Source organism: Paroedura picta, chromosome 5 (genome assembly GCF_049243985.1).
Source record: "Paroedura picta isolate Pp20150507F chromosome 5, Ppicta_v3.0, whole genome shotgun sequence".
NCBI lineage: Eukaryota > Metazoa > Chordata > Lepidosauria > Squamata > Gekkonidae > Paroedura > Paroedura picta.
The window spans coordinates 103,054,661-103,073,416 of NC_135373.1; the positions used below are offsets into that span (position 1 = coordinate 103,054,661).

An 18,756-nucleotide genomic window follows, 5' to 3' on the forward strand; every position below is an offset into this window, starting at 1 on the left:
GGTCCTACAGAGAAGCTAAAGACAGTTCTGCTGCTACAAAGTTGAGGGAAATGACAAAGCAAAGATGACTTTAAGTCTGCAATCAGCCTTCGTCAGAAGTGTTGATTGCCTAGATGTAGAGTGGAATCCCTTAATGTTGTCTGCTCTTGTGCTTTGAGTCTTGCCAAGCAAAATAAATGTTTCCCAGATAAACCTCAGAGCTTTTTTCAAACAACACTTCAGCTAGTTGAGCTAGTTTCTGCTGTTGACATGTTTGGCATATCTGCAGTTAAGAGTAGCATTCAAAGTGGCTGGCTGTCTTGGAATACCTGTGACAAAATCAAACCATTTGCCACCTAATGAGAAATAACTTTTCTTAAATAGGTCAAAACGTGAGCAAGAAGTGACTCTTCTGAAGAAGACTCTGGATGATGAGGCCAAGACTCATGAGGCACAGATTCAGGAGATAAGGCAGAAACACGCACAGGCTGTGGAGGAGTTGGCAGAGCAATTGGAGCAGACCAAGCGGGTAAGGGCTGTATCAAAAAGGGGTAGGACCACTAGTGAGGGCTCTTGAACAAGCAGAACCATGTTTCAATTCTCAGGGCAGGGTAGTGGGGAGGCTGCAGGCAGATTATGAGCTTAAAAACAAATAAATCCCCTTTCACTTCCTTACAACATTATCAGAATTCAGAAGTTATGTGCAGAAGCATAAAAAGATGTTCCAGTATGTGAAAGCAGCTTCCAAGGATACTTGTTCCATTGATAAGGTGATAGGGAGCAGCATAGTTTCAGTGGGTTGGAGCTAACTGACCAGCTAATAGCTGCCTTTTATTTGCCAAGATATTGATAGTGGTGATCTTTTTGTATAGTAACTGGCAACTGCACTGTGTGCTGCCAGATCACTTTGTCAGTATAGATATTCTCTCTGAATGTACACAAAGCTCGTGTCTCATTCATAACACCACGTGTCTTATTGATACTGCTCGGAAACCTACTAATTCATCCCCCCCCAAGTAACATTTGGGGTTCCTTACCCATACAGAAGACCTGTCTTTTGGATCTTATATAGGAATAATGCCACCAATAGCCAACTAGTGCAGGTACTACTTCTGTGGATAAAGCCTCTCATGCTTTTTTTAGGTGAAAGTGAACCTTGAGAAGGCCAAGCAGGCCCTGGAGAGTGAGCGCGCTGAGCTCTCCAATGAAGTGAAGGTCTTGCTGCAAGCCAAAGGGGATTCTGAACATAAAAGGAAGAAGGCCGACACCCAGCTCCAAGAGCTGCAGGTGAAATTCGCAGAGGGCGAGCGAGTGCGGACCGAGCTGGCGGAGCGAGTCAACAAACTCCAGGTGAGGGATTGGACTTCTTCCATTCTGTTTTTGCCCATCTATGAATGTGGGGAGTGAGAGTGGGGTACGCGTGAAGAACTGTGTGGCTCTTCATGATGTGTGTGCAGTTTTTGCTGAGAACAAGCACATGGAGAAGGCCTAAGTGGATAGAAGATGAGGATGGGTGAATTGAGTCTTTCCTCGTCCAGAAGTGTAACACATTCTGGTGGGCAATCTCTGCCTAGTTTCCGTGTACCTGGAGTCTTAGTGAGAAAGGTAGAATGTAAACCAAGGAAATAAACAAAACTGTGAAGAACCTGTCTTTCTATGACCTATTCTGTTCATTCTTTCCTTTTTTATGCTAAGCCGGTAGATAGAGTCGTGCATAACAAATAGTTTTTCAAGGGGGTGGGTACCAACACTGGCTTTATGCTACTAGGGACATCTTAGATACATTGTGAAGGAGCACAGTAAGCATTTGCTTGTTCAGGGTTTCTCTCCTATTCTTGGGAGGGGTAGCATCCTGTGTTGGATAATGACATTTCTACTTAATTAGCTTCTCTCCAATGGTCTTTCTTTGTGCTCTTCCAGGTTGAGTTGGATAACGTCACTGGCCTTCTGAACCAGTCTGACAGCAAGTCATTCAAACTAGCCAAAGACTTCTCTACGTTGGAATCACAGCTGCAAGATACACAGGTGAGGCTTTAGAGGAGCAGCCTTCTTTGTGTTTCTCACTGACCTGCTGCTCGTTGGATTTAAAGCAATGCCTGCTTGCTTGACAGTGACTTCCCCCTGTTAGATGGGCAAGGGAGGAATATGCAGGGCAAAACGATAGACAAGCCCTTGATTCTGGTAACCAGCCCAAACTTGTGGACTCCAGGGCTTTGTCTGTTCCCCCAGTGGGTTCATGATGTTTGGCTTTAGAGGTGTTGCAGGTTTTAGGAGGACCAGGGGATCACTGTGCTTTTTGGAGGGGTGAGGGAACACTGCCATAGAAAATTAATTGGTTCTGCACAATATTGCAGGGGAAATTTCTTGCGCTGAGAATGGCCAGTTTAGTTTCTTGGCGGTTGTACTTTGGCTCTAAATCTTCAGCAGCACTGGATGGTGGCTGCCAGTTTGTATAAGGGTTAAGAGTATGTGGTAGAATCTGGGATCAGGTTCAAATCCCCACTCTGCCATGGAGGCTCACTAGGTGACCTCGTGCTAGTCACACACACTCAGGCTGATGTATCCCACGGGCAGGGGGGGGGTTAAGGAAATGAAAGGGGGGAAACAAAGATGCAGGTGGTGTTCGGTCCCCATTTGGGAGAAAAGCAGGGTATTTGTATATAAAAAGCAGTATGGGGAGCCTCAGCCCAATTGTTTTGATGCCCATGGAGTGAAGCAGTGAAATTCTCGTCCAGCTCTTCCTACTGTACCGGAGACTTAGGCCAGGCTTTCTCAACCAGGATTTTGTGAATCTCTGGGGTTTCTTGAAGGCTCTTAAAGGGTATCCCAAATGAGTGGAAGCTAATTATTTATATTAAATTGGTTAAAAAATGGGTGGGTGTGCTCACAGCTGCTTCCCAACCATATTCTGCATGTAAAATGTAAAATAAGTAGAATAAATGATTGTGCCACTTCTGGGGTTTCTTGAAGCCTGAAGAATGTTTCAGGAGTTTCTCAATGGTAAAAAAGTTGAGAAAGGCTGACTTAGACCATTGAGTTCCTGAAGATCATTATGGAGGGGTGGTTAAAGCCCTGCCTAGTAAGGAATACTAATCCCAGATCAGTCTTACTGTTAGATTTCTTTCCTTGGTGTTCTTGGGTTTACAACCACCTTCCTATTTAAGCTAAACAAGATTTAGCTTGCACTTTCACTAGCTGATCTTGCTTTTGTGCATGCAAGACTACTCTCAAAAGGGCCACTCTGGTGGAATTTAGGGGACAGGTGGCCTTGTGAAGACTTGCCACGAAACAAGCAATTGACAAAGCAGTAGTTATTTAGCACAGAGAACTACTGAGCAGGGTACGATGCTAATTGTTCAACATGATGGTCCTTACAGGAGTTGCTTCAGGAGGAAACACGTCAGAAACTGAGCCTGAGCACCAAGCTGAAGCAGATGGAGGATGAGAAGAACAGCTTCAAAGAGCAGCTAGAAGAGGAGGAGGAGGCAAAGCGGAACTTGGAAAAACAGATTTCTGCCCTTCAGTTCCAGGTATTCCTTACTCATAAATCGTATTGTCCAAATCTGGTTGCAGTGTGGCACACTGGGCTGCATGGTACCAAAGTAAGCTTACCTGAAATGGTTCTTCCAAGTGTTGAAATGAATGTCTTGGTTTAAGATGAGCAGCAAGTGTCTTGAAAAGCTCTGTCCACTGAATCTCATTCCCCTGGGCTTGCATTTGCCATTAGTAGAGTGATCATATCTGTGCTCTTGAAAGCCTGCATTGTTGTCTATCCTTTCAACTTTATTTAGGCTTCTTCTTATAGGCTTTTCCTTCCCTCTATGGTATTTGATCCAGACAGGAAGGCCTGGAGGATCATTGTCCACGGGGTCGCGATGGGTCGGACACGACTTCGCACCTAACAACAACAATGGTATTTGAGTTCTGTCCTGTCCATTTACCTACCTATTCTTTGTATCCCTCTAGACAGCAGAAATGAAGAAGAAGATGGATGAAGGCCTAGGCTGCCTAGAGTCAGTGGAGGAAGCCAAGAAGAAGCTGCAGAAAGACTTGGAGGCCATGAGCCAGCGTTATGAGGAAAAGGCAGCTGCCTACGACAAGCTGGAAAAGACCAAGACCAGGCTGCAGCAAGAACTGGATGACATCACCGTGGATTTGGATCATCAGAGGCAGATAGTCTCCAACCTGGAGAAAAAGCAGAAGAAATTTGATCAGGTAGGTTAACCTGCAGACTCACAACATGGCTAGCCCTCCTTCTCACTCACTAGCATCTCTCTGATAAAGGAAAAGAAATGCTTGTTTAGAGGATGTGTGCCTGTTTGTCCCGTAACTGAGGAGGAGTAAGATTGAGGCGAGTGGGGCAAAGAAAGGTTTTTGCCAGTGAATTGTCCCACTGTCATTTTGCCTAGTTTCACTGGATTGTGTTTGGAAATGGTCCTGCGCATACAAGTGGACCTTTTTTAGGGATGTTGTAAACTGTAAGCCTCCTGGATTTGGAACCCGGGAGCCAGGGGCAAGAATCTGGAATGGGTAGCAGATTTCCAATGCCAGGGAGCCTGCATTCAGTGCACCTCACTAGGAATGCCTGAAATAGCAGCATCGGGGATAGTTTATGCTTTCATGGTGGGATTTAATAGCACACTGGTTTTCTTTTCTAGCTGCTGGCAGAGGAGAAAACCATCTCTGCAAAATATGCTGAGGAACGGGATCGTGCTGAAGCAGAAGCCCGGGAGAAGGAAACCAAGGCGCTCTCCTTGGCCAGAGCTCTCGAGGAAGCCATGGAACAGAAAGCAGACTTTGAGCGAATCAATAAGCAGTTCCGCACGGAGATGGAAGATCTGATGAGTTCAAAGGATGATGTTGGCAAGAGTGTGAGTGGGCAGCTCTGTTACGCTCTGTGGCTGTCAGGATGGGGTAAAGTGGGAAGGAAACGGGGAATGCCCCCTAAAATGGACTTCCTGTGCACTTGCACTAAGGCACAGAAAATGAGTTTCATAGCAGTGGCTATGAATCTTCTGAAACGCCTTCAGCAAGAAGCTGTATTGTGGAGGGGCTTAAATAAAACGGGTGTACTCATGGACTGAAGCACTTGTTTGTACATATGCACAGACTGGTAAAGCATTCTTTATAAGATAGTTAGAGGTTTGAAGTATACCAGTTCCCTGAATTTTCAAGGAGTACAATTCTTCCTGATAGGACAGAGGTGTCATTGGATTTTATCTGAATCATGCCAATATATTGGTGAAACATAAATTAGTTGTTGCACCCTGAAACTGCGTGCGCATGCACACACACACACACACACACACACACACACACACTCATTCTCTCACGCTAATTAGCAAATGGATTGAAGTCAGAGTTTAGATATTCGGGATTCCTACATGAGCAAGTTCCTCTTAAAAAATATTGCTAAAAGGGGTTTGCCTTGCCAGGGCAATTTGAAAGGGCTGGCAAGCTGAAAATAATAACCTTTGTGCTTGTCTCTGTGCCCTATTTGTGTGTGCCAGACTTTGCTATTAATTCCTTAGTAAAGCTCTTCAAACTGTCTCTCTGTGGGAGAAACTGATTTTTTTTTGTGTGCTGCAGGTCCATGAGCTGGAGAAGTCTAAACGAGCTTTGGAGCAGCAGATGGAGGAAATGAAAACTCAGCTGGAAGAGCTAGAAGATGAGCTGCAGGCCACAGAAGATGCCAAGCTGCGTCTGGAAGTGAACCAGCAAGCCATGAAGGCACAATTTGAGCGGGATCTCCAAGCTCGTGATGAGCAGAATGAAGAGAAAAGAAAGCAGTTGATAAGACAGGTGAAATTCCGCGAAGCTGGGAATTTCCCTCTTTTCAGGAAGGCTTTAATTTGGGAGGTCAGAGATGAATGAGCCACTTAAAATGGTGGCAATGCAGATTGAATGTCTGCCTCCTGTCTTTTCTTACATCCCTGGATAGGAGAGAGGAAGAACTCTGTGTGAGGTTAAACCACCCGTTCTCGCTCTTTTTTTTTATAGGTGCGAGAGATGGAAGTGGAGTTGGAAGATGAGAGGAAGCAGCGCTCTATTGCCATGGCTGCCAGAAAGAAGCTGGAAATGGACCTCAAAGATCTGGAGGCCCACATTGACTCCGCTAACAAGAACCGTGACGAAGCCATCAAGCAGCTCCGAAAGTTGCAGGTGAGGCTCTGAGTGGTTTTGACACTTGCTCTGTCCAGCATGTCTCTGCAAGGACGTGGCAGGGGAATGACATTAACTTGGTGGCGATTACAGCACAACCGAAGGATATCAGTTCTTACTTTGAGGCCTATGGCTGAGGCCCACTGAATAACATAAACAGACTGGCCCCTCTACATAGGAAGCAACATCTGCACACCACTTTTAAAACATCACAGCACTTTAGTCCCCTTTCCCCCATTAGGGAGACAGCGGTGAGCACTCTGGTTTTAAAATGTAAATTGGAATTTCAGTGTTCTAATATATCGTATGGACATGTTGTTAACTGCCCTGAGCCCTCTGGGAAAGGGTGGCATAAAAAGGTGAAAAATAAATGCAAAGTTTAGACAATAATTGACACTCCTCAGCTGGGAGCTATAAAACACTCTTCTGTTTTTTTGCTTAAAAGGTTCTTGGATAGCAGGGCTGCAAAAGACCCTGGCCAAGAAAGCACCGCTGTCTGTTGGAGTGGGCAGAAATAGGCTAGATGGAGAAGATAGTTTTCATGGGTTGTCTGTCTTCTAGGCTCAAATGAAGGATTACATGCGGGAGCTGGATGACACACGTGTCTCTAGAGAAGAAATTTTGGCCCAAGCCAAGGAAAATGAGAAGAAGTTGAAGAGCATGGAAGCGGAAATGATTCAAATGCAGGAGGTAAAGGATTTGGAACACTAAGACAAACCATGCGTTATGTTCTCAAGTACTCAATGGAGTGTGTGAGTTAGGATGGCATTCTTTTGGGAAAGGGATGGAGGTGGTGGATGCTGGGGGAGGGGGGAGGTTGACACACGCCCTTTCCGCTTCATATCCAAACCTTTGGTGTTGAAGGATTGGGGCATCAGATGTTAAAAGAGGTAAGCCATTTTGTTTCTGCTGGGTTCTGACTGGAGCTGTTCCTTGAAGGGGAAGAGCTTGACCCTCTGGTTCCTAAACTTCAGTGGACCAATAGTGTGTGTCAGTTAAACCAACCCTGGGTTCTCTTGGGGGCACCTCAGGGGGTTTACGTTGTAATTTGTAAACCACCTAGAGCCACAAAGAAAAGCAGGCATCACTATTTAAATAAATGCCATTCTGTGTTCCTGCAGAATCGTGTGATGCTTTGGCCTGAATAATACCTACGCCTAGATAGTTAGTCCGTTCTTGTACACTTCCTGATATTGCAAACCTCATGACTGACTGATGGTTATTGTGGTGCTCAAGAGTGTTGTGCCTCTGTTCACACAATATGTTTTGTGACTGTGGCTGGCTGAGAGGAGGGCCTTCCTGTGCTCAAGATACACTCAGCAGGATTCCATTTACTCTCTAACCCATGCTGCATAATATGGCAAGCATCCCATCCCTGCAATAAGTTTGAAACCGAGCTGGGATCTTAGTGTGCCTCTTACTCTGATTTTAGGATCTTGCAGCTGCAGAGCGTGCTAAGCGTCAGGCTCAGCAAGAGAGGGATGAGCTAGCCGATGAGATTGCCAACAGCAGTGGCAAGGGGTGAGTAATGGCATGTCACCCTCCCTCTAACAAACCCATCGTGCCTGAAGAGGCCGGTAAGCATTCTTTGTGGAAGTGCCCTGAATTGGCATGGTCTCACTCTGTATGCATTCTCCTTCTTAGCGCTCTGGCCCTGGAAGAGAAGCGCCGTTTGGAGGCTCGGATAGCTCAGCTGGAAGAAGAATTAGAAGAAGAGCAGAGCAATACAGAGTTGATGAATGACCGGTTCAAGAAAGCAAATCTGCAGGTAAGTGCTTGGGGGCTTCATCTGACAAACAGGCCCTGTTGAAAAAAACTTATAATTCCTCACAAAGGCCATGCCTGACCTATTCTCAAAGTGCTTTTGAATGGGGAATGTTTTCAAGAGGGTTGCTGCTGTAAATGCACAATTCTCCCTTTGAGCATCAGAGAGGCAGTTCCAAATCCCAGATAAGCTTATACAGGAAGCATGTGTATGCACTTATTTAATTTTTTATCCTGCCCTCCCAGCAAGCTCACTCAGGGTTGGTCTTCAACATTATGGTTAACTAAAAACTTGTGATTGACTGTCAAACACAGCTGTGAGATCCAGTAGCACTATCAGCACTACCCTGCCCCAATCCAGCTGTCTCCAGAGCTTGTCCCTCAGGGCAACCAGTACCATTTCCACCCTATGGCCAGGCCAGAAGCCAGACTGCAGTAGATCCAGGACTGAAGCTTCATCTCGGTATGCCTGCAGTTGGCCCTTTCAGTCACCTTCCCCAGAAATGCTAAGTGTGAGACAGGGCCCCGTGGATCCAGCAGTGGTTCCCCCCCCCTCCCCAGTTCTGGCACCACTAGGTAAGCTTCCTGAATATGGTACCTAGACAGGCTTGTGCCCTTATCTGTTCAGGCAGATGATACTGGGCTAAATGAGATAATGGACTTACTCACCGCAAGACAGATCCCCGTATGTTGCAGGCAGGGAAGGCAGAGTAGTCATGTTTGCATTAATCTCAGCAACACGACAGATTTTTCACAGATGCGAAGGCTGGTGGGATTTCTCTATGTTAAAATATTGTTTTATTATTTCCTGGATATGGTTTTACATTTGGTCTTCTCTAGCCACTAGTAGTTGTCTTTTCTGAAAAATTGGGTTTTATACTCTCCCTGTTTACACCCAGATTGCGTGGCCGAGCGCTTGGGAGTGGGAGGTTGCTTAAACAGATTGGGCCGACTTGGTTGTCCACTTCTGTGTATGTCACCTGTTTTAATTGCCTTCTCCAGATTGACCAGATAAACACTGACTTGAATGCTGAGCGTAGTAATGCCCAGAAGAATGAAAATGCTCGCCAACAGCTTGAGCGTCAGAACAAGGAACTGAAGGCCAAACTTCAGGAAATGGAGAGTGCTGTGAAGTCTAAATATAAGTCTTCCATCACTGCTCTGGAAGCAAAGATAACACAGCTGGAAGAGCAGCTGGATGCGGAGACAAAGTAGGTGTTGACGATGCTTGCTTGTGCTCTGGCTGCTTCTTGCGAGGTTGTAAATGGGGATCCTTCACTCTCCCACATATTCAGCCCTTTCTGTCAAGGGGAGGGGTGGGACCTGTAAAAAAGGGCTGGAGTGTTTTCAGACATCTGTCTTTACTATCAAGGCCACTTCATGTGACCCAAATCCAAGACCTAACACGCCTTACTGTTGAAGAACTGGAAATCAATTTCTGCAGTTATCCCATGGCCACTGAGTGTTGGCCTGAGCCAGGCATTACTAAATGAACTAATTTGTGATTATCTAGCTTAACAGTTCTTAAAATATTGACAAAGCTGGACTCAGAGCTCTCTGTTTCAGGGCATGTGACTCTGCATCAGTGCCATGAACTGTTGGATTGCATTGCCCTTCCCTCAGGAGATTTTTTTTGTAGTGGCTTCTCTCTGCCTCTCAGTATTTTACAGAAGATGCAGTAGAAAAAAATCTCAGAGAAGAGCCACTCGCACCTCTGTAATGTTAAATACCCTGAGTGTGGAAATTCCTATCTTTGGCACTTACTAGACTGCGTGTTTGGCCTTGAAATTTGTATTGATAGCTTTGGTCCGTTTCTTTGACCTGTTAAACCGAGAATGTTGTGCTCTTTGGCTTTTCGTATACAGCTTATCTGGGTGTCTCTCTCTCTCTCTCTCTCTGAACCAGATGCTTAGCTGTTGAGGAACTATTCCTCCTGTCTGACCCTTACTTCCCCTTTCTTTCCAGGGAACGCCAGGCTGCCAGCAAGCAGGTCCGACGTTCTGAGAAGAAGCTGAAGGATGTCCTTTTGCAGGTGGAGGACGAGAGGCGCAATGCTGAGCAGTACAAGGATCAGGTACGTGCGTGGCATTGAGAGGTGGCTCTTGATGATAGTGCCTTGTGGTTGGAGGCCGTTCCTCTGCACTCAGCCTGTCTGCTCACAGAAATGCTCCAGCCTGGCCTTAGAATATCCAAGTTGTTTGATTCCTGAAGGCTGGCTTGAGGGATATTCATGCCAGGAGAGGCTGCGTGTTGCATAAGACAACTAGGCTGTCTGACTAGCAGAACCATTACAGTGTGGAACTTCAAACCTGTGTCCAGGAAGATTTGGAGAGCAGACCTGGTTTCCTTGGATGATGCATGTTTACATGTTTAAAAGAGCAGGGCTATGACAGCTGCTCTTCTCTACCTTCTACAGGCAGACAAGGTGAACGTGCGCTTGAAGCAGCTCAAACGCCAGCTAGAGGAGGCAGAGGAGGAGGTGCAGCGATCCAACGCAGCGCGCAGGAAGCTGCAGCGGGAACTGGAGGATGTCACTGAAACTGCTGATGCCATGAACCGAGAGGTCAGCTGCCTCAAGAACAAACTCAGGTAAGATGGAGGCTAGGGCTAGTCCTGCCCTGTTAGCATCTCTAGGCCATGTCTTCATCTGGGCACTGGGTGGGCGTGAAGAGTATGTCTTTAACTTCTTAGTGCACCACTTAATTTCTACATTGTCTTCTCACCAAACAGGCGAGGGGACTTGCCATTTGTGCCACGCCGGATTGCCAGGAAGGGTGCGGGCGAGGTGTCGGATGATGAAGTGGACGGCAAGGCGGATGCTGGTGATACCAAAGCTGCTGAATAAAAAGTGGCTTCTTGGTCCAGGTTGCACGTGATGGAGTGTCCCACCCTCTCTTTGTCCAGCGGACTTCTGCAAACCCTTTCTCAAACCTGCCAGGGACAGTGGAGCACATCTGTCAAACTGTTCCCTGGAATATCTGGAGCCATCGGACATTAGCGCTATCCCGCCCAGCTTCCAGACTCTTGTGTTGAATGCCAAAGAGTTGTGACTCTGGAGTCCGATCAGAGTCTGGGAGCTACAGATGCCTGTAGCATAGTCCTTACCGTGGCTTCTGGTGATTTCACATTGTTTGGAGTGCGACGGGTGGGGAACGCGACTCCTTCTGTTGCTGTAAAATCAACTGTTTTCTTCCATTAATGAGTTTGATAGATGCAGGGTCCACCCCTTTCCCCCCTTCCTCTTGTTTGCTTTTGGCAATCATGTTCAGTGACCTCACACTTTCTGTCCTCTTCTGTCTGCCCAATTTGCCAGTCTGGGAGTAATGTTGAGCAGGAGGGGATGAGTATCTCCCAACGTGGCTCTCAAAAGTGTTCAAGCTCCTAAATCTCTTTGGGTAGAGAGCAGGGGCATGGAGCTCTTCCTGGAAGCTCCCTCCGGGAGGCTAATATCTGGACCGAACTGAAGTGCAACGGTGTCTCTCTGGCATCTCTGGCTTATGTTGAAGGTTGTGTGGGCCAGTAGTAAGTGACAGGCCAAGGAAGCAGAAAGCTTTCATGTGCTCATTGGAGAATCTCTTTGGGACCAAATATATTTAATGGTAACAGACAGAATCTAGCGGGTTTGACTGGAGTGTGGGCCAGGAAGTCCTTTATTGTCGTGTCCAGGCCTCTAGCTCTGTAATCAGGGGATGGGTTTAGTTATTCTGCACAGTGACTAAGAGTATATTAAAAGAAGAAAAAAAAAACCTTTTAATCTGCACAGATTATATGTTTGAAGGCCTTTGTATCTTTCGTTTATAAGTAATAAGTAAGAAAAATAAAGGTCTTTATCACTGCCTTTCTATGGGGACTGCGGTTATATAGATAGACTTTACTTTTCTACACTGTACACTGGTTGCTGGATTTACCTGTATACTTAACCATATTGTATATGCTGCATTTAGACTTCTGAGCAAATGACAAATTAAACTATGGAAGCTCTGCACCATGTGGTTAGCGCTCTCGTTCAGGGAGCCTGCTGTCCAAATTGCTGTCACCAATAAATTTGCAAACTTTTTTTATATAATAAGTGCCTTAGCATGTGCCTCAGCTGTGTCTCCACTACACTCAGTAATGGATTACTGGTGCTCCACTGATAACAATAAAGATTATCCATGTGCTGCAGTGTTCTGTGTATGCTTATGAGGACGTTCCGTGTTCCAGAATGCAATTGAAGAGGTAGGGAAGCTGCTGTCTTGGGTGCACAATGGGATTGCCTCTTAAATGCAGGTAAGTTGAACATTAATGCTGTATGCTTGTTTTCTTTGAGCAGGGAGTGTCTGCGAGAGGCATTTTCAGTTGTGAAATAATTGAACACTAAATTAGTACAGTTCCAAGGTGTTGTATTATGAGATTGCTCTGAACATGTACCTCTGAAGTACGGTGCGCATTGAGTTTTTGTTTCCTAATCTTCTGGTCCAGAAGAGTGGGCCAGACAGGGTTTATGTGGGTTTTTTTTCAGCTGATGGCAAAAAGATTTGACAATTAATGGAGTAGCTTGCATTCAGAAATTCTGTATAAGTATTCAGTGCAGTGGAATTGGAGAGCGGCTGTGGGTCAGTGCTACAGCATCTGTTTGGCATGGAGAAGGTCCTGGGTTCAATCTCTGGCATCTTTAGTTTAAAAGAATCGAGCACCAAGTGACATGAAAAACCTCTGCCTAAGACCCTGGAGAATTCCTGCCAGTGAGAGCAGACAGTAGTGACTGTGATGGAATAAGGGTCTGATTCAGGTTAAGGCAGCTTTATGTGTTCAACTGAATAGCATCAGTTCTGAAGTGCAGTGCTTTGCACTTAACACTAGGTGGCACATGTGAATTTGAAGGGTCTCTGCCATGCACAAATTGATTATGGTTATGTCATTTCCTTATCTAAAATAATAAATGGATTGCAAATCAAGATCTGGTATTAAAAAATAGGAAATTGCAGTACTCATTTTGAAGGCTTTCCTGTGGTTTATTAGCAGAGAACCTTTCTCAGAAACCTATTTTTGTTAACATTTGTAACAGCACTACCCACGGTCTTAATGTGCTTCCTTTGTGCAGTTGTTGGAGCGGTCAGAGGTCACACTGAAGCAGTCCAGATCACAGAAGAGGTATCAGATGCATGGTACTTAAGCAATTCAGGGAAAAGTGCTCTAGCAGCCAGGGTGACAAGCTAAAAAGGTAAAGGTAAAGGTATCCCCTGTGCAAGCACCGAGTCATGTCTGACCCTTGGGGTGACACCCTCTAGCGTTTTCATGGCAGACTCAATACGGGGTGGTTTGCCAGTGCCTTCCCCAGTCGTTACCGTTTACCCCCCAGCAAGCTGGGTACTCATTTTACCGACCTCGGAAGGATGGAAGGCTGAGTCAACCTTGAGCCGGCTGCTGGGATTGAACTCTCAGCCTCATGGGCAAAGCTGTCAGACGGCTGCCTTACCATTCTGCGCCACAAGAGGTTCGGTGACAAGCTACACATATAGAAATTTATGGTCACAAATATATCATGGATTGGATTATAGCAGCACCTTCAGAACTCTGGAATAATTGCTTATATGTGTGTGTGTGTGTGTATACATTATTGATTTTTATACCGCTGCTCTTCCAATCTCATGGCGGCTTACAACGATAAAACCCATAAAATCATCCCTTACAATAATACAATAATAGGCGGCTGGTGATCACATATTAAACTATTCTAATTTCCCAATTCCCATGCTTCCCTGTTCAGCCGGAGGCTCCACTATATATTTCTGATAAGACCTTGGAAGAGGCCTGTGTCTCATGGCTTAAGTGCTACTCAGCCCACTCCTTGTAGACTTTTAATAGGTTGGATAATCGATGTAGATTAAAACAGACATTGAGGGAATCTTCAGAGCAGTTCATAGGCCACATGTTTGTTAGCAGAAACCAAATCTGGCTCTGGTATGCTATAAGGAAGGCTGTTAAGGCAGTGTATGTAAACAATTCTGATAACATCTATATCACCAATGGGATTAGAAATTGGGCAGGAGAGAGAATCAAATACTGTTACCCTTTTTGTAGCGCAAATTATGAAAAATCTTATTAGTTTTACAACCACTCAGCATATTTTCAAGTTTATAATACAAGCATGCTTATAAATAAGCTTTGTTATGGTGTAGCTTTAAACATTGTCCTTTATAGTTGCCTGCTGTATTTTTATTAGAATGTTGTCTGGACATAATTTGGCCATCAGGTGCCTTGGATGATCATCTGACAAACCCATAGTTCCACTTGCAATGCAGACTACATGTCTGGTTTTATGCTACCTGCTGCCATGACACAGATGCAACTGCTGGACCTATAGCCAAAGCCTCATGGATATCCTGCATCTAACTGAATGGTAAACAACATTAATTAATGCTGTGCGGTCAGGAACAAATACTGAAGCCAAATAGTCTTTGCTCCCTCTCCATCTTGGACTGGGAAGGTAATTAATTTGTGATTCTAACTGAATGCACATATAGAGATCTATCAAGCTGTCTCTATTTCCACATGCAGTTCAGCTGTAGCATTCAATAACCAGACTAAGAAAAGCTATCTATTAACCAAGGCTGACACTCAGGCATGTCTGTGTCAAAAGGCAGAGGAAAGCAGGTCTCTTACATAAGCAGGATTTCTCTGGATCTGCGTTTTCCTCTGTCAGGTTAATTGTGCCCTATCCCTAGTCTCCAGAAGTTTTGCCTGATGAATGTGAAAGTTTCCTCTATCATCTCTGTATTCACCAAGCAAAGGAGGAAAAAAACCCATGTGAATATAAGCACTATCATGCATGTACATCTTGATTGCGAGGCTCCATTTGCATATCTAAAAATTTGCACAGCTGATAGTGGCTAAGGAGAAACAGGAATGGGGACCATTCTCTCCCCCCCCCCCCTTGCAGCCAGTACAATATGAAAAAATGGTGGAGGGGCAGTTTCCAATGGACATTGTTGCGTGGCCAGTTGGAGAACTGTTACTAACAGCTTATGATGGATCCTTAACTTGGCATTGGTGTTTAAGAGCTCTCAAAGTTTGTCATCTGAAACATTTCACATACCACTGCTTCTCACCCTGGGGCCTTATTCCAACATACACGTGACGACATATGAGTGGCTGTAGGTCAGTTCACTTATCATGCAGAGGCTAGTCCAAGCTTGCCACAAAGTACATATTCAGTTGTGGTGATGCACAAGTATGCAAAACACAAGTAGTGGGATCCCTGTATAAAGGGGCTCTGCTGGGGCTTCACAGCAAGTTCTTAACTGAGGTAAGATATGAACCGTGGACATTCCCAGTTTCTTGTGGTCCATGGCTTCATGAACAGTATTAGGTGGTTTTCTGTTAGAGCTACACTACTGACATAGAAGCTTTGAACTACACAGAAAATGTAGACATAACTGCATTTCCCACCACTACATTACTAGCTACTCCATATATGGAAGAATCACAGAATAGGAAGGGGCCCAACGCAGGATCAGCCCAAAGCATCCAAGAAAAGTGTGTATCCAACCTTTGTTTGAAGACTGCCAGTGAGGGGGAGCTCACCACCTCCTTAGGCAGCCTATTCCACTGCTGAACTACTCTGATACCTAGCCTATATCGTTGTACTTGTAGTTTAAACCCATTACTGCGCGTCCTTAACAAGACTTAAGAGGCTTGTTAGATATAGGCATTTTTTTGGTGCTAAAGAGCAATTCACACAGGGACTGTGTTCAGTCCTAAAACTATATAGTAAAGGGTATGTGTTAAGCCTGGGGTGGATGCAAGTTGCCAGATTCATAACCTACAGTAGAAATAACCCCTGAAATGGCTTTGAAAGAGCAGTACTTTCCCAGGTCAACCCTTTTGGGTATAATCTAACATTTTAATTAAATCTGCATAATGAGTAGTCACAGCCCCACCCTGATGCCACCAATACCCAGAAGATGGGGAGATGCATTTGGGGTGTCTTGTCTCTGAACTGAACAAGTAGGGCTGAAACAGAGGTTGGATCCAACCAGTTTTTCTGCTGCAAAAACATCAGTGTCTTGAAAGTGTCCATGTGGTCGGCACATGGGTAGTGGCCAATATGTGGGCCACCGACAGGATTGTCATAAGTATTCCCTGCTAGGTAATGGAATCTAATAAAGAAGACAAGAACAATCATTTGACCTTCTATTTCAGCAGACAGTAATTGTACGTATGGTTCCACTGGGTGCGTGCCATTCTATGTAGGATTGAGAGACATTTAAACAGATTTTCTTTTAAAAAGCTTTCCTGTCTGGCAGTTCCTGGCAAAAACTCTGCAGTTTAGACATGATGCCTGGATACAAAAATATATGAGTGCCAATCAAATGTTACAAGGTAGTTAGAATTCAGACTAGAAGGCTGGATAACTTTATTTCTACAATTGTTTAAATTACAACAGAATTAACTTCTAGGTTTCAAAGCGAAATGAGTAACTGAGAAATGGAATGGAACACCACTTAGGTTCCACACAGCATCACTGTTAAAAAATACGGTCATCTGAAATGAGACACACATTCCTTTTAAACTCTGGAACGAAGGGTGGAGATAGGCTACTATGCCTCCCCAGCCCACTGCAAAGTGATTAGTCCTTTCCACAGATATACTCATTATGACTAGCAGCCATTTTTTTCTAAACAAATCTCTAGCCTTTTTTTTACCTTCTTAAAAACTGAAAGCTTGGGAATTTAAGAGAAGCAGAATGCATTATATTGTTCTATCTCCTAATATTGATTTTCCCCCCCTTTAAGCCAAGGGAAGGGAGAAAATGGTTGCTGCAGGTACAAGTGTAGAGAAAATGGCTGTCTTGTGGGCAGACATGGAAAATTTCAAGCTTTCCCACCCATGCACCAGCCATCCAGGCTTTGCTGAGATCTTTCCCAAACCTGCTTTGCAGCAACGTTTTGAGAAAGACTGGAGAAAAGCCAAGTCTGGAGCAGGGTGCTCACATGTACCACAGTGCTGTGGGGGGAGCAGTGGGGGGAAAAAACCTTCCGATCACTGCAAACCCAGGGCAAGCAAGCTATGTGGAAATAATTTTTCCGCAGTCATCTTCAACACGGGATGTACACCACTAATAGGCACCAGGCATATCACACTCGGTTGGCAAACACCCCATTCATTGGGGATCCGTTACCAAGCGCATTCTAAGATTTTGGTTATCACTTAGAAAGTCCCTAATGGCCATGGAGCCACACATCAGTAGTGTTGCCTCTTCTGCTATGCTCCACTCCAACAGCTTTGCTCATCCAAGCAAAGTGCTACTTTGAAAATGGAGAGTATCAGCAATTACTGCACTTTTGTGCATTCTCAATGGTGGCTCCCACCTTGTGGAATGTCCTGTGTGAGGAGGTCGGGAAAACTTCCATACTTCTATCATACCACAGAATGTGCAAAGCAGTAATATTTAAGAGGGTGTTTTAAAAGAAGTTAGTACTATAGTAAAATGAGGGAGTCCAGTAATTAGATTGTAAAGTGTTCCACTGCAATGGTAATAGTAGGTTATCACCTGCTTTTATTGCATTGTCTTATATCGAGTAATCTTTCTATATTGTTTGTAGCAGTGTTTCCCAACTTGTGGGTCGCAGGCCAGCCTCCCTTAATGGCCGCTCCTGCCCTTTGCATCATTCTTTCATCAGCTTTTCACATTCTCACCTTCCACCTCCCTTTGTGTCAATAATGAGGGTGGAAAATCTGTCTGCCAACTAGTAACTTTATGGCAATAGCCAGAAAAAAGTGGGAAAGGTTGGAGAGCTGGTAGGAGCTGTAATGCAGCATCTTACCTGTGGGTGTTGTAGCACACCTCACCTCTTACTGCCACCTCCTTTACCACCATTGGTCACCTTCACACCTCAAACCTCCCCCCCAGTTGTCAGGGAAAGCCTTATCAATTCGTCATTTGGAAGGGAACACTCTTTGTTATGACCTATTATGACCTCTGTGTTATGACCCACAAGTGACATGTTTCTCTTAATTTCTCTACTTGCACATCCTTGGAGCAGCCAAATGGTCTGTTGCTACCATAAAATGGCTGCCATTGCTACAGTGAGCTTGACAGCTGCCCTTTGCTGATGTCCCTGAGATCAGGGAAGGGCAGAGGCTTGAGTCATGAGGACTTAGAGTAGGGATATAGAAGAAACCTTTACAGAGTGAAGGACTGAAGAGGCTGACTCTCACAGGCAAGAGATAAAAAGTTGAAAAAATACTTCTGCTTCCCTGATTGGACAGTGGGAATCATTCTTATGATGTCCTCCATCGCAGAGGGAAAAGTAGTTTTCACAATAGTAAAGTCAGGTGTACAGGGAATCAGAAGCCTTCTGGGAGTCAATATATGCAGTATGTTTGCTGGCACTCAGGGCAGCTGTTCAGTTGCTGTGTAAAACAGTACAATGGACTAAAATGGACTCCTGGTCTAATCCATCAGGTTGCTTCTTATGTACTTGTGCTATTTGAAAGATTACTCACCTAACAAAGGAACACTAGGGTATCTCCTAGGAATTTCAAGAAGAAAAGGGTCATTGCATTGATATACATGTTGTATAATAGTAAAAAAAAAAGTTTGTCACCTTTTAGGACAGCTAGATTTGAGTCCAGTAGCAACTTAGAGGTGTAAGCTTCTGAGAGTCAAAATTTTCTTTGTCTTCTTTTAGGGTGGTCATCTTATAGTGTCCTTTTGATGCCATGTATGTCTGTGGAAGGAACACAGATGTTTGCTGTCTCCTAGCAGTCCCCCTGAAAAGTAGATTGGGGTTTTGAGAGCCGTGGGACCCACATGGAATACCGCTGCACAGGTTAGTGGGTGCAGGGAGGAGAGGGAAAGCAACT

The 18,756-nt window shown here is 44.9% G+C and overlaps 1 protein-coding gene across 2 annotated transcripts in view; it reads left to right on the top strand.

Annotated features, from left to right (window-relative positions):
• Nucleotides 1-12,064, top strand: part of MYH9 (myosin heavy chain 9) — a 70,950-nt gene extending 58,886 nt beyond the window's left edge. For both annotated transcript variants that reach the window (XM_077339632.1, XM_077339631.1), the window contains exons 27-41: nt 364-508; nt 1,123-1,329; nt 1,900-2,004; nt 3,357-3,509; nt 3,946-4,194; nt 4,638-4,850; nt 5,569-5,781; nt 5,980-6,141; nt 6,703-6,831; nt 7,574-7,662; nt 7,786-7,909; nt 8,908-9,116; nt 9,871-9,979; nt 10,322-10,494; nt 10,636-12,064. In XM_077339632.1, coding sequence (XP_077195747.1) covers nt 364-508; nt 1,123-1,329; nt 1,900-2,004; nt 3,357-3,509; nt 3,946-4,194; nt 4,638-4,850; nt 5,569-5,781; nt 5,980-6,141; nt 6,703-6,831; nt 7,574-7,662; nt 7,786-7,909; nt 8,908-9,116; nt 9,871-9,979; nt 10,322-10,494; nt 10,636-10,750 — 2,395 coding nt within the window. In that variant the 3' untranslated portion in view covers nt 10,751-12,064. The remainder of the gene's footprint in view (nt 1-363; nt 509-1,122; nt 1,330-1,899; nt 2,005-3,356; nt 3,510-3,945; nt 4,195-4,637; nt 4,851-5,568; nt 5,782-5,979; nt 6,142-6,702; nt 6,832-7,573; nt 7,663-7,785; nt 7,910-8,907; nt 9,117-9,870; nt 9,980-10,321; nt 10,495-10,635) is intronic.
• Nucleotides 12,065-18,756: the final 6,692 nt, after the last annotated feature.